This window comes from Syngnathus typhle, linkage group LG19 (assembly GCF_033458585.1).
Source record: "Syngnathus typhle isolate RoL2023-S1 ecotype Sweden linkage group LG19, RoL_Styp_1.0, whole genome shotgun sequence".
In the NCBI taxonomy this organism is placed as follows: domain Eukaryota; kingdom Metazoa; phylum Chordata; class Actinopteri; order Syngnathiformes; family Syngnathidae; genus Syngnathus; species Syngnathus typhle.
In genome coordinates, this window is record NC_083756.1 from 615,680 (window position 1) to 632,526 (window position 16,847).

At 44.8% G+C, this 16,847-nt stretch overlaps 1 protein-coding gene across 1 annotated transcript; it reads left to right on the top strand.

Annotated features, from left to right (window-relative positions):
- Positions 1-6,446: 6,446 nt before the first annotated feature.
- LOC133143632 (uncharacterized) lies at positions 6,447-16,568 on the top strand. Its single transcript, XM_061265693.1, has 2 exons — positions 6,447-7,240; positions 13,415-16,568. Exon 2 carries the CDS (start codon positions 13,745-13,747, stop codon positions 15,905-15,907), a length of 2,163 nt encoding a protein of 720 aa, XP_061121677.1. The 5' UTR covers positions 6,447-7,240; positions 13,415-13,744; the 3' UTR covers positions 15,908-16,568.
- Positions 16,569-16,847: the final 279 nt, after the last annotated feature.

The following is a 16,847-nucleotide window of genomic DNA, read 5'->3' on the forward strand; positions in this document are numbered from 1 at the left end:
TTTTTAATTTTATTGCTTAAATCGCATTTTCTCGGCGAGCTGAGCGCTTTTTCTGAATTGTGCCGCTCCCGTCACTCTGGTTAGGTTGGCATCGAAAAAAACGCTCTCGGGTGCTTTAGAGTGCCGAGTTTATCACTGCGCATGAAGAAATGACCACTTCCAACGTTTGGTTTATGTTTTATAAGCATTTTTAATTTTATTGCTTAAATCGCATTTTCTCGGCGAGCTGAGCACTTTTTCTGAATTGTGCCGCTCCCGTCACTCTGGTTAGGTTGGCATCGAAAAAAACGCTCTCGGGTGCTTTAGAGTGCCGAGTTTATCACTGCGCATGAAGAAATGACCACTTCCAACGTTTGGTTTATGTTTTATAAGCATTTTTAATTTTATTGCTTAAATCGCATTTTCTCGGCGAGCTGAGCACTTTTTCTGAATTGTGCCGCTCCCGTCACTCTGGTTAGGTTGGCATCGAAAAAAACGCTCTCGGGTGCTTTAGAGTGCCGAGTTATTCACTGCGCATGAAGAAATGACCACCTCCAACGTTTGGTTTATGTTTAATAAGCATTTTTAATTTTATTGCTTAAATCGCATTTTCTCGGCGAGCTGAGCACTTTTTCTGAATTGTGCCGCTCCCGTCACTCTGGTTAGGTTGGCATCGAAAAAAACGCTCTCGGGTGCTTTAGAGTGCCGAGTTTATTACTGCGCATTAAGAAATGACCACCTCCAACGTTTGGTTTATGTTTTATAAGCATTTTTAATTTTATTGCTTAAATCGCATTTTCTCGGCGAGCTGAGCACTTTTTCTGAATTGTGCCGCTCCCGTCACTCTGGTTAGGTTGGCATCGAAAAAAACGCTCTCGGGTGCTTTAGAGTGCCGAGTTTATCACTGCGCATGAAGAAATGACCACATCCAACGTTTGGTTTATGTTTTATAAGCATTTTTAATTTTATTGCTTAAATCGCATTTTCTCGGCGAGCTGAGCGCTTTTTCTGAATTGTGCCGCTCCCGTCACTCTGGTTAGGTTGGCATCGAGAAATTCACTCTCGGGTGCTTTAGAGTGCCGAGTTATTCACTGCGCATGAAGAAATGACCACCTCCAACGTTTGGTTTATGTTTAATAAGCATTTTTAATTTTATTGCTTAAATCGCATTTTCTCGGCGAGCTGAGCGCTTTTTCTGAATTGTGCCGCTCCCGTCACTCTGGTTAGGTTGGCATCGAAAAAAACGCTCTCGGGTGCTTTAGAGTGCCGAGTTTATCACTGCGCATGAAGAAATGACCACCTCCAACGTTTGGTTTATGTTTTATAAGCATTTTTAATTTTATTGCTTAAATCGCATTTTCTCGGCGAGCTGAGCGCTTTTTCTGAATTGTGCCGCTCCCGTAACTCTGGTTAGGTTGGCATCGAAAAAAACGCTCTCGGGTGCTTTAGAGTGCCGAGTTTATCACTGCGCATGAAGAAATGACCACTTCCAACGTTTGGTTTATGTTTTATAAGCATTTTTAATTTTATTGCTTAAATCGCATTTTCTCGGCGAGCTGAGCGCTTTTTCTGAATTGTGCCGCTCCCGTCACTCTGGTTAGGTTGGCATCGAAAAAAACGCTCTCGGGTGCTTTAGAGTGCCGAGTTTATTACTGCGCATTAAGAAATGACCACCTCCAACGTTTGGTTTATGTTTTATAAGCATTTTTAATTTTATTGCTTAAATCGCATTTTCTCGGCGAGCTGAGCACTTTTTCTGAATTGTGCCGCTCCCGTCACTCTGGTTAGGTTGGCATCGAAATAAACGCTCTCGGGTGCTTTAGAGAACCGAGTTTATTACTGCGCATGAAGAAATGACCACCTCCAACGTTTGGTTTATGTTTTATAAGCATTTTTAATTTTATTGCTTAAATCGCATTTTCTCGGCGAGCTGAGCGCTTTTTCTGAATTGTGCCGCTCCCGTCACTCTGGTTAGGTTGGCATCGAAAAAAACGCTCTCGGGTGCTTTAGAGTGCCGAGTTATTCACTGCGCATGAAGAAATGACCACCTCCAACGTTTGGTTTATGTTTAATAAGCATTTTTAATTTTATTGCTTAAATCGCATTTTCTCGGCGAGCTGAGCGCTTTTTCTGAATTGTGCCGCTCCCGTCACTCTGGTTAGGTTGGCATCGAAAAAAACGCTCTCGGGTGCTTTAGAGTGCCGAGTTATTCACTGCGCATGAAGAAATGACCACCTCCAACGTTTGGTTTATGTTTAATAAGCATTTTTAATTTTATTGCTTAAATCGCATTTTCTCGGCGAGCTGAGCACTTTTTCTGAATTGTGCCGCTCCCGTCACTCTGGTTAGGTTGGCATCGAAAAAAACGCTCTCGGGTGCTTTAGAGTGCCTAGTTTATTACTGCGCATTAAGAAATGACCACCTCCAACGTTTGGTTTATGTTTTATAAGAATTTTTAATTTTATTGCTTAAATCGCATTTTTCGGCGAGCTGAGCGCTTTTTCTGAATTGTGCCGCTCCCGTCACTCTGGTTAGGTTGGCATCGAAAAAAACGCTCTCGGGTGCTTTAGAGTGCCGAGTTATTCACTGCGCATGAAGAAATGACCACCTCCAACGTTTGGTTTATGTTTAATAAGCATTTTTAATTTTATTGCTTAAATCGCATTTTCTCGGCGAGCTGAGCACTTTTTCTGAATTGTGCCGCTCCCGTCACTCTGGTTAGGTTGGCATCGAAAAAAACGCTCTCGGGTGCTTTAGAGTGCCGAGTTTATTACTGCGCATTAAGAAATGACCACCTCCAACGTTTGGTTTATGTTTTATAAGCATTTTTAATTTTATTGCTTAAATCGCATTTTCTCGGCGAGCTGAGCACTTTTTCTGAATTGTGCCGCTCCCGTCACTCTGGTTAGGTTGGCATCGAAAAAAACGCTCTCGGGTGCTTTAGAGTGCCGAGTTATTCACTGCGCACGAAGAAATGACCACCTCCAACGTTTGGTTTATGTTTTATAAGCATTTTTAATTTTATTGCTTAAATCGCATTTTCTCGGCGAGCTGAGCGCTTTTTCTGAATTGTGCCGCTCCCGTCACTCTGGTTAGGTTGGCATCGAAAAAAACGCTCTCGGGTGCTTTAGAGTGCCGAGTTTATTACTGCGCATTAAGAAATGACCACCTCCAACGTTTGGTTTATGTTTTATAAGCATTTTTAATTTTATTGCTTAAATCGCATTTTCTCGGCGAGCTGAGCACTTTTTCTGAATTGTGCCGCTCCCGTCACTCTGGTTAGGTTGGCATCGAAAAAAACGCTCTCGGGTGCTTTAGAGTGCCGAGTTTATTACTGCGCATTAAGAAATGACCACCTCCAACGTTTGGTTTATGTTTTATAAGCATTTTTAATTTTATTGCTTAAATCGCATTTTCTCGGCGAGCTGAGCACTTTTTCTGAATTGTGCCGCTCCCGTCACTCTGGTTAGGTTGGCATCGAAAAAAACGCTCTCGGGTGCTTTAGAGTGCCGAGTTTATCACTGCGCATGAAGAAATGACCACCTCCACCGTTTGGTTTATGTTTTATAAGCATTTTTAATTTTATTGCTTAAATCGCATTTTCTCGGCGAGCTGAGCGCTTTTTCTGAATTGTGCCGCTCCTGTCACTCTGGTTAGGTTGGCATCGAAAAAAACGCTCTCGGGTGCTTTAGAGTGCCGAGTTTATCACTGCGCATGAAGAAATGACCACCTCCAACGTTTGGTTTATGTTTTATAAGCATTTTTAATTTTATTGCTTAAATCGCATTTTCTCGGCGAGCTGAGCGCTTTTTCTGAATTGTGCCGCTCCCGTAACTCTGGTTAGGTTGGCATCGAAAAAAACGCTCTCGGGTGCTTTAGAGTGCCGAGTTTATCACTGCGAATGAAGAAATGACCACTTCCAACGTTTGGTTTATGTTTTATAAGCATTTTTAATTTTATTGCTTAAATCGCATTTTCTCGGCGAGCTGAGCACTTTTTCTGAATTGTGCCGCTCCCGTCACTCTGGTTAGGTTGGCATCGAAAAAAACGCTCTCGGGTGCTTTAGAGTGCCGAGTTTATTACTGCGCATTAAGAAATGACCACCTCCAACGTTTGGTTTATGTTTTATAAGCATTTTTAATTTTATTGCTTAAATCGCATTTTCTCGGCGAGCTGAGCACTTTTTCTGAATTGTGCCGCTCCCGTCACTCTGGTTAGGTTGGCATCGAAAAAAACGCTCTCGGGTGCTTTAGAGTGCCGAGTTATTCACTGCGCATGAAGAAATGACCACCTCCAACGTTTGGTTTATGTTTTATAAGCATTTTTAATTTTATTGCTTAAATCGCATTTTCTCGGCGAGCTGAGCGCTTTTTCTGAATTGTGCCGCTCCCGTCACTCTGGTTAGGTTGGCATCGAAAAAAACGCTCTCGGGTGCTTTAGAGTGCCGAGTTATTCACTGCGCATGAAGAAATGACCACCTCCAACGTTTGGTTTATGTTTAATAAGCATTTTTTATTTTATTGCTTAAATCGCATTTTCTCGACGAGCTGAGCGCTTTTTCTGAATTGTGCCGCTCCCGTCACTCTGGTTAGGTTGGCATCGAAAAAAACGCTCTCGGGTGCTTTAGAGTGCCGAGTTTATCACTGCGCATGAAGAAATGACCACCTCCAACGTTTGGTTTATGTTTTATAAGCATTTTTAATTTCATTGCTTAAATCGCATTTTCTCGGCGAGCTGAGCGCTTTTTCTGAATTGTGCCGCTCCCGTAACTCTGGTTAGGTTGGCATCGAAAAAAACGCTCTCGGGTGCTTTAGAGTGCCGAGTTTATCACTGCGCATGAAGAAATGACCACTTCCAACGTTTGGTTTATGTTTTATAAGCATTTTTAATTTTATTGCTTAAATCGCATTTTCTCGGCGAGATGAGCACTTTTTCTGAATTGTGCCGCTCCCGTCACTCTGGTTAGGTTGGCATCGAAAAAAACGCTCTCGGGTGCTTTAGAGTGCCGAGTTTATTACTGTGCATTAAGAAATGACAACCTCCAACGTTTGGTTTATGTTTTATAAGCATTTTTAATTTTATTGCTTAAATCGCATTTTCTCGGCGAGCTGAGCACTTTTTCTGAATTGTGCCGCTCCCGTCACTCTGGTTAGGTTGGCATCGAAAAAAACGCTCTCGGGTGCTTTAGAGTGCCGAGTTATTCACTGCGCATGAAGAAATGACCATCTCCAACGTTTGGTTTATGTTTTATAAGCATTTTTAATTTTATTGCTTAAATCGCATTTTCTCGGCGATCTGAGCACTTTTTCTGAATTGTGCCGCTCCCGTCACTCTGGTTAGGTTGGCATCGAAAAAAACGCTATCGGGTGCTTTAGAGTGCCGAGTTATTCACTGCGCATGAAGAAATGACCACCTCCAACGTTTGGTTTATGTTTAATAAGCATTTTTAATTTTATTGCTTAAATCGCATTTTCTCGGCGAGCTGAGCACTTTTTCTGAATTGTGCCGCTCCGTCACTCTGGTTAGGTTGGCATCGAAAAAAACGCTCTCGGGTGCTTTAGAGTGCCGAGTTTATTACTGCGCATGAAGAAATGACCACCTCCAACGTTTGGTTTATGTTTTATAAGCATTTTTAATTTTATTGCTTAAATCGCATTTTCTCGGCGAGCTGAGCGCTTTTTCTGAATTGTGCCGCTCCCGTCACTCTGGTTAGGTTGGCATCGAAAAAAACGCTCTCGGGTGCTTTAGAGTGCCGAGTTTATTACTGCGCATTAAGAAATGACCACCTCCAACGTTTGGTTTATGTTTTATAAGCATTTTTAATTTTATTGCTTAAATCGCATTTTCTCGGCGAGCTGAGCACTTTTTCTGAATTGTGCCGCTCCCGTCACTCTGGTTAGGTTGGCATCGAAAAAAACGCTCACGGGTGCTTTAGAGTGCCGAGTTTATTACTGCGCATTAAGAAATGACCACCTCCAACGTTTGGTTTATGTTTTATAAGCATTTTTAATTTTATTGCTTAAATCGCATTTTCTCGGCGAGCTGAGCACTTTTTCTGAATTGTGCCGCTCCCGTCACTCTGGTTAGGTTGGCATCGAAAAAAACGCTCTCGGGTGCTTTAGAGTGCCGAGTTATTCACTGCGCATGAAGAAATGACCACCTCCAACGTTTGGTTTATGTTTTATAAGCATTTTTAATTTTATTGCTTAAATCGCATTTTCTCGGCGAGCTGAGCACTTTTTCTGAATTGTGCCGCTCCCGTCACTCTGGTTAGGTTGGCATAGAAAAAAACGCTCTCGGGTGCTTTAGAGTGCCGAGTTTATCACTGCGCATGAAGAAATGACCACCTCCAACGTTTGGTTTATGTTTTATAAGCATTTTTAATTTTATTGCTTAAATCGCATTTTCTCGACGAGCTGAGCGCTTTTTCTGAATTGTGCCGCTCCCGTCACTCTGGTTAGGTTGGTGTTAGATAAATTGTATATATATGTTATCATGCGTTCCCTAATGAGTACTTATTAATAAGTTATTGCGCAGAATGCTTGCTGTTTCGCCTTGCAGACGTCCACCAGTCCACAACAAGTCATACGATGCTGTCTGGGGCTTCCTGACCTTCTACACCTCTGGGAATCCAAGAAAGTTGCTGATAGCTCAATCTACTCTGTTGATGTCTGCACATGGCATTCTGTCCTTGCACTCCTTTCCCATGGCGTCCTGTCTGTAACTACTTGTTTCACATAGAATTTTGTCATGACGTCTTGTCTGTGACTACTTGTTTATGTCCTTGCGCTCCTTTATTTTCTCATGACGTCTTGTGAGCACTTGTTTTACATAGCATTTTGTCCTTGCGCTCTTTTTGTTTCTCATGAGACTAGGCCATGCTTTCCCCCCCCCACCTGTTAGGGGCTAGTCTCACATTGTAGGTAGGGCATCCCAAAATAAAAAGAGCGAGGGGTGTGACAGATCTTTAGTGTATTTTGGACTGCTGTAAGTCTGGTTGCACTCCTCGCGAGAAAAGACTCAACATTCTGCCTCACTGGTTTTGTCTGCTGATCCTTTTGCTGATTTTGAACCTGACAGATTTTTGGGGGCTCGTCCGGGATCTCAATAGACCTACTTCGGGTTCCGGCTGACTTTTCGACGCAGGACAAGTCCTTGGCCAAGGCATATAAAGGAAACCCTTTTCACGGGGCTGACTCGATCAGTCAGCTGGACGCCGGAGTGGTTGACGAGATCGTCCGAGGGAAAGGCCCAGCGGACTGTGAGTATGAATGTTGATTCTGTTGAAAGGAATGAAAGTGTAGTGGCAAGAGGTCACTTGAAACCTTGACAATTCTAGACCCTATCAAGTGCATATTTAGAGACAGTTAAATTCTGTATGGGATGCTGGAGTCCCCTGACGTAAACGTCAGTTAAATTCCACAGGAGGGCAGACTCCTCTGTTTTCTAAAGAAATAAAGAAGTACAGGTAGTTGGAGCAGTTAAATCCCGCTGAGGTGTGGTGGGGCCTCCTCACTAACCTTCCTACTGTGTTAGTTTTCTGCTGCCATCTGTGGTGGGTTTTCCTTATCCCTTGTTTAGCTGGTTTGGCTTCTTTCTCCGTGAAAAGATAGGTTTTATATTTACTTTGGGAAAAAGGTAAAGATAAGTTTTCCTTACACAATAGGAAGGTTAAAGAGTTGTTAAAATCCACTGGAGGGCGGGCTCCCCTGCTTGCCTGTGAGACGATAGGAATGCGCATTGTGTGTGTGTGTGCGTGTGTATGGTTTGACTGAGAGTGACCTCATTTGAGCTCTGATTTGAGGTTTGAGTCCTCTGTATAAACACGCAGGAGTGTAAACAGTGGCTTTGTGTGGACGAAAGCAAGGATTCTCCGTTTCCTCCGGAGACCCACCACACATCGAACATTTATCCACTGTCCTGTGAACTAAATTGGCTTTAGGACACTGCGGGTGCCATTCAAATTGCCAAATCCGTAAACTAAACAAATAAATCATGGGGACAGCAAATAGCAAGCAAAAGCCGCTGCCCCGACATGAATTGAAATGCAAAGATTGGACATTGATGGAAGAAGTTGACCCCGAAAATGTAAAATATCTTGACAAATGGATAACCGATTACAAATTTGACGGTCAGCTGAAAATAAATTCGTTGAATAACCTAAAGCAATCAATTGATGCTAAATGTGGTGTAAAGAGGAATAACGACGGATATCATCTAATAGTAAAATGGGAATTGGAGGCTGAGAAGAGAAAATGTGGGCAGATAAGAGAAAGACTGAGAGATAAGGAAGACGGAGGAAAGATAAAAAAGAACTTGTTGTTGCACAGGCAGGAGGATGATGAGACAGTGTCAGCGCGGGCTCGCTTGAAGGCCAAAGCTGACGATGCGATGAATGAGGATGAGAAAAAATGATCAATCTATAAAGACGGAGATTGCAGCACGCCAAAGTGAACCAATTTTCCCGTCTCTGTACCCCAAATTACCAAGCACAAATCATCCTCCTGAGTATGGTGCTTCTGCTCGTGGTGTGTTGACGCGGAGCCGTGCTCGTGGTGTGTTGACGCGGGGCCGTGCTAAGTTGGTTCCTTCGGCTGACGCAGACGCATACCCGATGATTGAAGTGGCAAATCCTCATGATGAGGGAGGACCCACAATTTTAGTATACAGAACATGGACCCACGCTGATATAAAATCAGCAATTGAGGGTATAGCGTTGCCCACTGAAGATGTTAATCAATATTGTACCGACATGAGACAACTCATTGCTTCATACAATTTGAGAGGCGATGAAGTGCAACAGGTTTTTATGGCATCTTTAACCAAACATTGGGCAAGCGTTAAAGGCACCTGGGATCCCTTTGATTCCCGGGGCCGTCCATTGGAATGTAACGGGGTGCCATTACAAAGAGAAATTGACCAACTATTGGGCAGGATCAAAATAAAATTTGAACGTAGAGCAAATTACACAGACATTGGCCGAACCAAACAAAAAGAAGATGAGTTGTTTGAAGACTTTAGGCACAGACTCGAGAGAGTGTTCAAGGCCAATAGTGGCTTGGAGCATGGAACTGATGTTTATGACCAACAACTCAAAAACGCTCTACATGCAAATTCGCGACCAGCGATCCAGAGCTGGATCACTAAACATATGATCACTTTCCCGACATCTACCTTGCCACAGTTCATTGATCATGCTATACACGCCGAAAAAGTTGTCAATGCAAAAAGAGCAAAAGAGAAGGGGAAAATGGGCACCGTGTTTTTTGTTAAAGGAGAGCAGTCTGAGATGTTTTATCAAAATAAGACCTTCGAACCGCGCCTGGAGGGGCGTGGTCGTAACAAATTCCGTGGCAAGGGTAGAGGGGGGTACAGTCGTGATTCTCCCAATTATGGAACAAATGACCAGCCCGCTTCAGGTCAGTCAAGACGGTACAATGCTGGACCTCCCGTTTGCTGGTCATGTGGGAAAACAGGCCATATAGCAAGAAACTGCCCAGATAATCACAAGGGTGGGAGTAGACCTCCCTTATGACTGGCCGAAGGTCAAAATACAGTTGAAACAACTGTCTTGCCAACAGCTCCCCCTGTTGATGTAGATTTGAACATTCAAGATTTGTTGATGAACAATGTTGAGAAGCCAGTGATAACTCTATTCGTAAACGGGACTCCAATAACCTTTTTGTGTGACTCAGGGGCATGTGTGACCACGTGTCGTGACATACCTGCAGATGTGCAAAGTAACGGTAGATCCTTTTGGGTGAGAGCAGCGAATGGGCTGGCAACTACAGTTCCCCAGTCTCGACCAGTTTGGATACGGGACCCAGAAGGGGGAAGTTGTTGCATTCCCATTTTGCTGATGCCCAGTTTCCCTATTAATTTGCTAGGTAGAGACGCTCTCACTGCCCTTGGGCTTTCCCTTGTGTCTCTTAATGGTCAAATTGCTGTCAAAAGGCGACACCAGTTACAGATATTTGGCCAATTTCACTGCTACTATTTTTATTCATTGGATTTGGCTGACGCAGAAGTGATGGAATTTGGTTCCCCTCTTTTGGCCCGTGTGGCCACCCTTTTGCGCTGCCCTGAACAAGCAATGGAAGCCAATCAACTACACATAACTATGTGGCATAAAGACACACCGGGTCCTGATCACAACTACGAGAACATGCTTGAGGCTGCTACACCTGCCACCTTGACAACTTCTTTCCTTCTGCACGATGGTGAGAGCCGTGCTTGTGTAGTCATACAAGCGGCTCCCCCTGCTGTGCAGAAGTTACACGTGTCTCCCACTCCGCTCCACATCTCTCTCTACAGGCCTCACACCGCAGCCTGGCAGAGTTTAGGATTTATGGCTGGTGATGCCTTGGCAGCTTCTGACTGGACTCAGGTTAATCCTGACTCCTTTTACAGTCCTTCCACCAAGCTCTTCAAACAAAATATGACTAAAGCCTTGTCATTCATTAGTGGAATCCACGCTGATCCTGGTGTTGAGCAAACACCCTCATCTTGAGATTATGTGTTGACGTCCGATGACGAGCACATCCTCGCTGAGGTCCCAAGTCATCTTTGGTCTGCGGGTCCTTCTGACGTTGGTTTAGTGAAAGGTGCGCTTCCTGTTGTCATAAGACCTAAAACTGAATACCGCCCTTGTGTGAGGCAGTATCCTTTAAAACCTGATGCCTTACAGGGTATAGCACCTGTTATTTCTGATTTATTAAAAGCAGGTGTCATCGTTCCTTGCCCGGATTCTCCTTGCAATACCCCAATTTTCCCTGTAAAGAAGGCACCCCCTTCTGTGGGGTGGAGAATGGTGCAAGACTTGCAAGCTGTAAACAATGCTGTTATTCAGAGAGCACCTTGTGTCCCTGACCCGCATACTTTGTTGAATTCATTGACACCTGATGCGAAAATCTTCACAGTGATTGACATTAGCAATGCTTTTTTCTCTGTCCCTATTGCAAAAGAGAGTCAGTTTTGGTTTGCGTTTACATATGCTGGCTCAAGGTACACCTTTTCAAGGTTACCACAAGGGTACTGTGAAAGCCCGACAATTTACTCCCAGGTGATGGCAGCCAGCATGGCTAAATTTGTCCCGCCAATGGGAAGTCAGATCTTGCTTTATGTTGATGACATTTTGATAGCATCTCCTGATTTTGCCTCTTGCCAAAAAGACACGCTTGCAGTGCTGCATCACTTGGCAAGTGAAGGCCACAAGGTCAGCAAGAACAAGCTTCAACTGTGGTCCGCTGAAATTAAGTATCTAGGCCACAATCTAAGTTCCCAAGGTCGATCCATAATTGAAAGCAGAAAAGCCTCTATTTTACAAGCTCCTAAGCCACTAACAAAGAAGCAAATGATGTCTTTTTTGGGTCTCACAGGTTATTGTAGAAACTGGATACTTGATTATGCCCAAATTGTTGCTCCTCTGTCCAAATTGATGTATGTGGAAGACATCTCAATGTCCGCTCACTTAAAATGGACTCCTGAAGCCGAGGATGCTTTTGTTTTGATCAAACAGGCTTTGGTCTCCAGCTCCACTCTAGCCTTACCCGACTATGATAAGGTGTTTGTCCAGACTGTTGACTGCAAAGGTCATTACATGACCTCTGTTTTGCTCCAATCACATGGCTCAAAATTGCGTCCTATTGCTTTTTATTCCTCTAAACTGGACAGTGTTGCATGTGCTCTCCCACCATGCGTGAGGGCCGTGGTGGCAGCCTCCATGGCTGTGGAGAGCAGTGCTGGTGTTGTGTTATTTCATCCTTTAACACTGAAAGTTCCTCATGCTGTCTCGGCTCTTCTGCTACAGACTAATATGACCTTTCTGTCGCCTGCGCGTCATCTTTCTTGCATGGCTACGTTGCTGTCTCAGCCGCATCTGACCGTTGAAAGATGCACGACACTCAATCCTGCCACTCTCATTCCCCTTCCTGACGATGGCGAATTCCATGATTGTGTCGATGCTGCCCAACAGATTGCAAAGGCTCGGCCTGATTTGGAAGATACGCCTCTGCCAGATGGTCATGTGGTTTTTGTTGATGGGTCTTCTAAGAAGAATGAATCTGGTGTGACCCTTACTGGGTATGCCATTGTTACTGCCGACGTGGTTTTGGAGGCTGCTAAACTGCCATCCAATATGTCGGCACAGGCCGCTGAGCTCATTGCTTTGACTGGGGCCTGCAAATTGTTTGCAAACAAGTCCGTCACTATCTGGACTGATAGTCAGTATGCTTTTGCTACAGTGCATGTTTTTGCTCAGCAGTGGAGCAACCGTGGCATGATAACTTCTACAGGGAAGCCCGTCTCCCATTCCGCTATACTAACTCAACTTTTGGATGCTGTCCAGCTGCCTTTAAAGGTAGCGGTTTGCAAGTGTGCTGCTCACACTGCGGGCTCTGATCCTGTTTCTCTCGGTAATGCTTTTGCTGACAAATCCGCTAAGGCCGCTGCGGAAGGCCTGCTTCATGTCCTCTCGTCTCTCACGGCTCATGATTCAATGTCACACATCTCCCCTGATGTGTTGCTTGACATGCAGTCTCAGAGCCCCTCCCAGGAACGACTCTCTTGGGAAAAGCGGGGTGCAACTAAAAACACCGATGGTCTTTTTGTGTGACCTTTGGGCAAACCTGTCTTGCCTCGTAGCTTGTTCAAATGGGCTGCTATTTCAAGTCACGGGGTCACCCATGTCTCGGCGGGAGGTATGGTGAAACAAGTCGAGGCTATTTATACAACATACGGCTTTGCCGCTTTTTCACAACGATTTTGCAGAGCGTGTTTGATCTGTGCTAAACATAACCCACAAGGCAATTTAAGACCTCAGAGAGGGAAATTCCCGACTCCATTGTACCCGTTTCAGACAATACATATGGATTATATCCAATTACATAAATGTGAAGGGAAAGAATATTGATTGGTCATAATAGACGCATTTTCTAAATGGGTAGAAATATTTCCTACCAAACATGCAGATGCACTCACAGTGGCAAAAGCCTTATGCAAAGACATCATTCCAAGGTACGGTATTCCAGAAACAATTTATAGCGACAATGGTCCACATTTTGTAAATCAAATAGTGCATAACATTGGGAGAATGTTCCACATAAATGTAAAGAACCATTGTTCATACAGACCGCAATCCGCTGGCCTGGTTGAGAGAGCGAACCAGTCTATAAAAAACAGATTAAAGAAATGTATGGAAGAAACAAAACGACCGTGGACTCAGTGTTTAGACCTGGTTAAAATGTACATAAATATTACAAGTACAACAGGGCTAACTCCTTATGAAACTATGTTTGGGAGACCTTACAGGCTTCCTCAGTTCAAAAACACATGGGAGATCCCCGAGGACGCCACGTTAGCTGATTACATGAGAAAAATGTTGGAACGTCAAAAGAATCTAACCAATAACACTGATGATGAACCCATTTCTCTGCAGGAAGACCCCAAAGTGGTACCGGGAGACTGGGTTTTGATCAGGAGTATCAAGAGGAAGAATTGGCATTCACCCAAGTGGGGAGGTCCCTTTTTGGTACTACTCACGACTCCTAATGCTTTAAAAATAGCCGAACGCAACACGTGGATTCATTTAACTCATTGTAAAAAAGTGATCTCCGCAGACCCAACCTAAGTACGGAAGGTGAGCAAAGTCTGGTAATAGTGCCTGATCCTGGTGCCAAGATCCAGGGTTGACACGAAAGCTAGCAGAAGCCGATTTCCAAGACACCAACCCGAAGCTCAGGGTGTTGACTCTGGGGAGATCCAAAACATGAGCATTAGAGAGTCATTTGGTGAGTGCTTTAATCGGGCTGTAGCCTGCGCGAAGTCTACCATGTGCTTTTGGTTGTTTTTGCTGGTTTGTGTTACCATTATATTTTTTTCGGGGGTTACTTTATCTGGAGGGATAGAGTACCATGAGCCTCGCACATTATTCTCTCAGGCGACTGCTAACGCTAATTCTAGTCGATGTGGCTCATGGGGAGAACTTGCTAGACATAAGCGCGACACTAAATCCCCTTTTGGTCATGTTGTTTGTGTTCCAGGAGCCGTCCGTGTTCCAACCTGTGTACCATGGCTTTTGTCTTGGGCTTATAATAACTCATTAATGTTTACTGTGGCTCCTAACACATCTTCTTCTATTATTTTACCTTTGAAAAGTTTGAAAGGGTTTCGTAATGGTCGCCCCACTACTGGAGATAGATGGCTCGGGTATTGGTGGTATTTAACTGGCCACCCGGTTAACACCGGCTGGGGCACCCTTGTCACCACGCAAATGCGAGGGTATTGGCCCTCTGGTTCCAGTGACGAGGCTGTGTTCTTTGCTAAACGAGTGACTTTGATAAATCGGGGCACAAGCCTCCTTTTGACTCTTACACTCCCTGACGGTCATATTCGTCCTCCAAATGCCACCTTGTTTAACACTTCTTGTTGGGGTTTTCAACTGTGGGCTTGGTCCTCTGGAACCGATCCTCGCTTTCCTATTGCTATTTGCCTTAATAGAACAATGTCGGTCGCAGACCGTCCCGTTACAAATAAATACACCTTGTCAGCGGGAGCAAAAATCACAAGTACGCTCCTCACTGATGTAGACAGCTATTTTGTGGCCTCCACAGGGATAAGCGGTCATACTAACAACTGGCTTCTTGTGGCTGAGCAGGCCGCAAAGATGGCTGGCGCTAGTTGCATTGCATGCATGGGTCCCAGACCTCTTTTGAAAATCATACCTGCAAATATAGGCCCTAAGTGTGCTGTCGTTTTGATGTTAGACTCGTCCATTTCACCCACTCACGATTGTTTTAGATGGGATACGGTTTACCCTGTTGCCCCTATGACAAAGCATAAACCCCTTTTTTCGTCTGTTGTAGCTAAGGGTAATTTTACATGCATTAGATTACCTGGTACCGGTGTGATGCTCGGCGCCCTACCTGCTCCGTGGTGTGGGTCCGTGACCAAGGTCACGGCCCCTTTTTTGCCCATTGCTCGTTGTGATATTTGGTTTTGGTGTAATAGTGACAAACTTTATGATAGGTTGCCTTTCGACAGCGCTGGAATTTGCGCTTTGGTAACCCTATTGCTACCTGTTTATTTGATACCGATGTCCTCTTATGATCTAACGTCTTTTGCTAAGTCCGTAGTGCCCAAATTCTGGCCGAGAACGAAACGAGACGCCGAATGGCGGGGCACAGCTAATCCAACCTACATCGACGCCATTGGTGTTCCTAGGGGAGTGCCGGATGAGTATAAGCTGGTGAATCAGATAGCGGCTGGTTTTGAATCCGCCCTGTGTTGGTGGTGTACTCTTAACAAAAATGTTGACAGGATTAACTACGTCCATTACAACGTGCAGAGGCTTGGAAACTGGACCGAGGCGGGTTTCAGGGCGGTCCACTCCCAACTGGCCGCTACTTCCCTCATGGCTTTCCAGAATCGAATGGCCCTTGACATGCTACTCTCAAGAGAGGGCGGTGTCTGCGCCATGTTCGGTGAGCAATGTTGCACTTTTATTCCAAATAACACTGCGGCCGACGGAAGCCTGTCCCAGGCCCTTGAGGGCCTGCGGGCCTTGAACGGGAAGATGAAGGAGCACAGTGGGGTGAACACGGAGGTTTGGGCCAACTGGTTGAACGTGTTCGGAAAGTACCGCACCCTGGTTTCCTCTGCCCTGGTCTCCGTTGCCGTTTTCTCTGCCATTTTGACCTTGTGTGGATGTTGTTGCATCCCTTGTCTCCGATCCCTAATTAACAGGCTAATTACGGCTGCTATCTCTCCACCAGCTGAGACTTTCCCGTTGCTCCTAAGGGATGACCTTTCGGTCGACGGGGGTTCCTTCTCTATTGACGACCCGGTCAGCGAATCTGTTGTGGTTAGCTGGTCCGATTTGTTTTCTGACCCGGGCTTTGCCGATTGTGACTCAGTTTCCTCCCGTGTGTAAGTTGGTTCCTGCGAAATGTGATCCCTGTGGCTGAAGATCTTTTTGAAGTGGCCATATGGGTGATGGGTTGGTCTCCGGGAACTTATGATAAACAGGGGGGAATTGTTAGATAAATTGTATATATATGTTATCATGCGTTCCCTAATGAGTACTTATTAATAAGTTATTGCGCAGAATGCTTGCTGTTTCGCCTTGCAGACGTCCACCAGTCCACAACAAGTCATACGATGCTGTCTGGGGCTTCCTGACCTTCTACACCTCTGGGAATCCAAGAAAGTTGCTGATAGCTCAATCTACTCTGTTGATGTCTGCACATGGCATTCTGTCCTTGCACTCCTTTCCCATGGCGTCCTGTCTGTAACTACTTGTTTCACATAGAATTTTGTCATGACGTCTTGTCTGTGACTACTTGTTTATGTCCTTGCGCTCCTTTATTTTCTCATGACGTCTTGTGAGCACTTGTTTTACATAGCATTTTGTCCTTGCGCTCTTTTTGTTTCTCATGAGACTAGGCCATGCTTTCCCCCCCCCACCTGTTAGGGGCTAGTCTCACATTGTAGGTAGGGCATCCCAAAATAAAAAGAGCGAGGGGTGTGACAGATCTTTAGTGTATTTTGGACTGCTGTAAGTCTGGTTGCACTCCTCGCGAGAAAAGACTCAACATTCTGCCTCACTGGTTTTGTCTGCTGATCCTTTTGCTGATTTTGAACCTGACAGTTGGCATCGAAAAAAACGCTCTCGGGTGCTTTAGATTGCCGAGTTTATCACTGCGCATGAAGAAATTACCACCTCCAACGTTTGGTTTATGTTTTATAAGCATTTTTAATTTTATTGCTTAAATCGCATTTTCTCGGCGAGCTGAGCGCTTTTTCTGAATTGTGCCGCTCCCGTAACTCTGGTTAGGTTGGCATCGAAAAAAACGCTCTCGGGTGCTTTAGAG

Excerpts from the sequence above, each read along its gene's own strand:
- LOC133143632 (XM_061265693.1), top strand. The coding sequence starts at position 13,745 with ATGAGCATTAGAGAGTCATTTGGTGAGTGCTTTAATCGGGCTGTAGCC.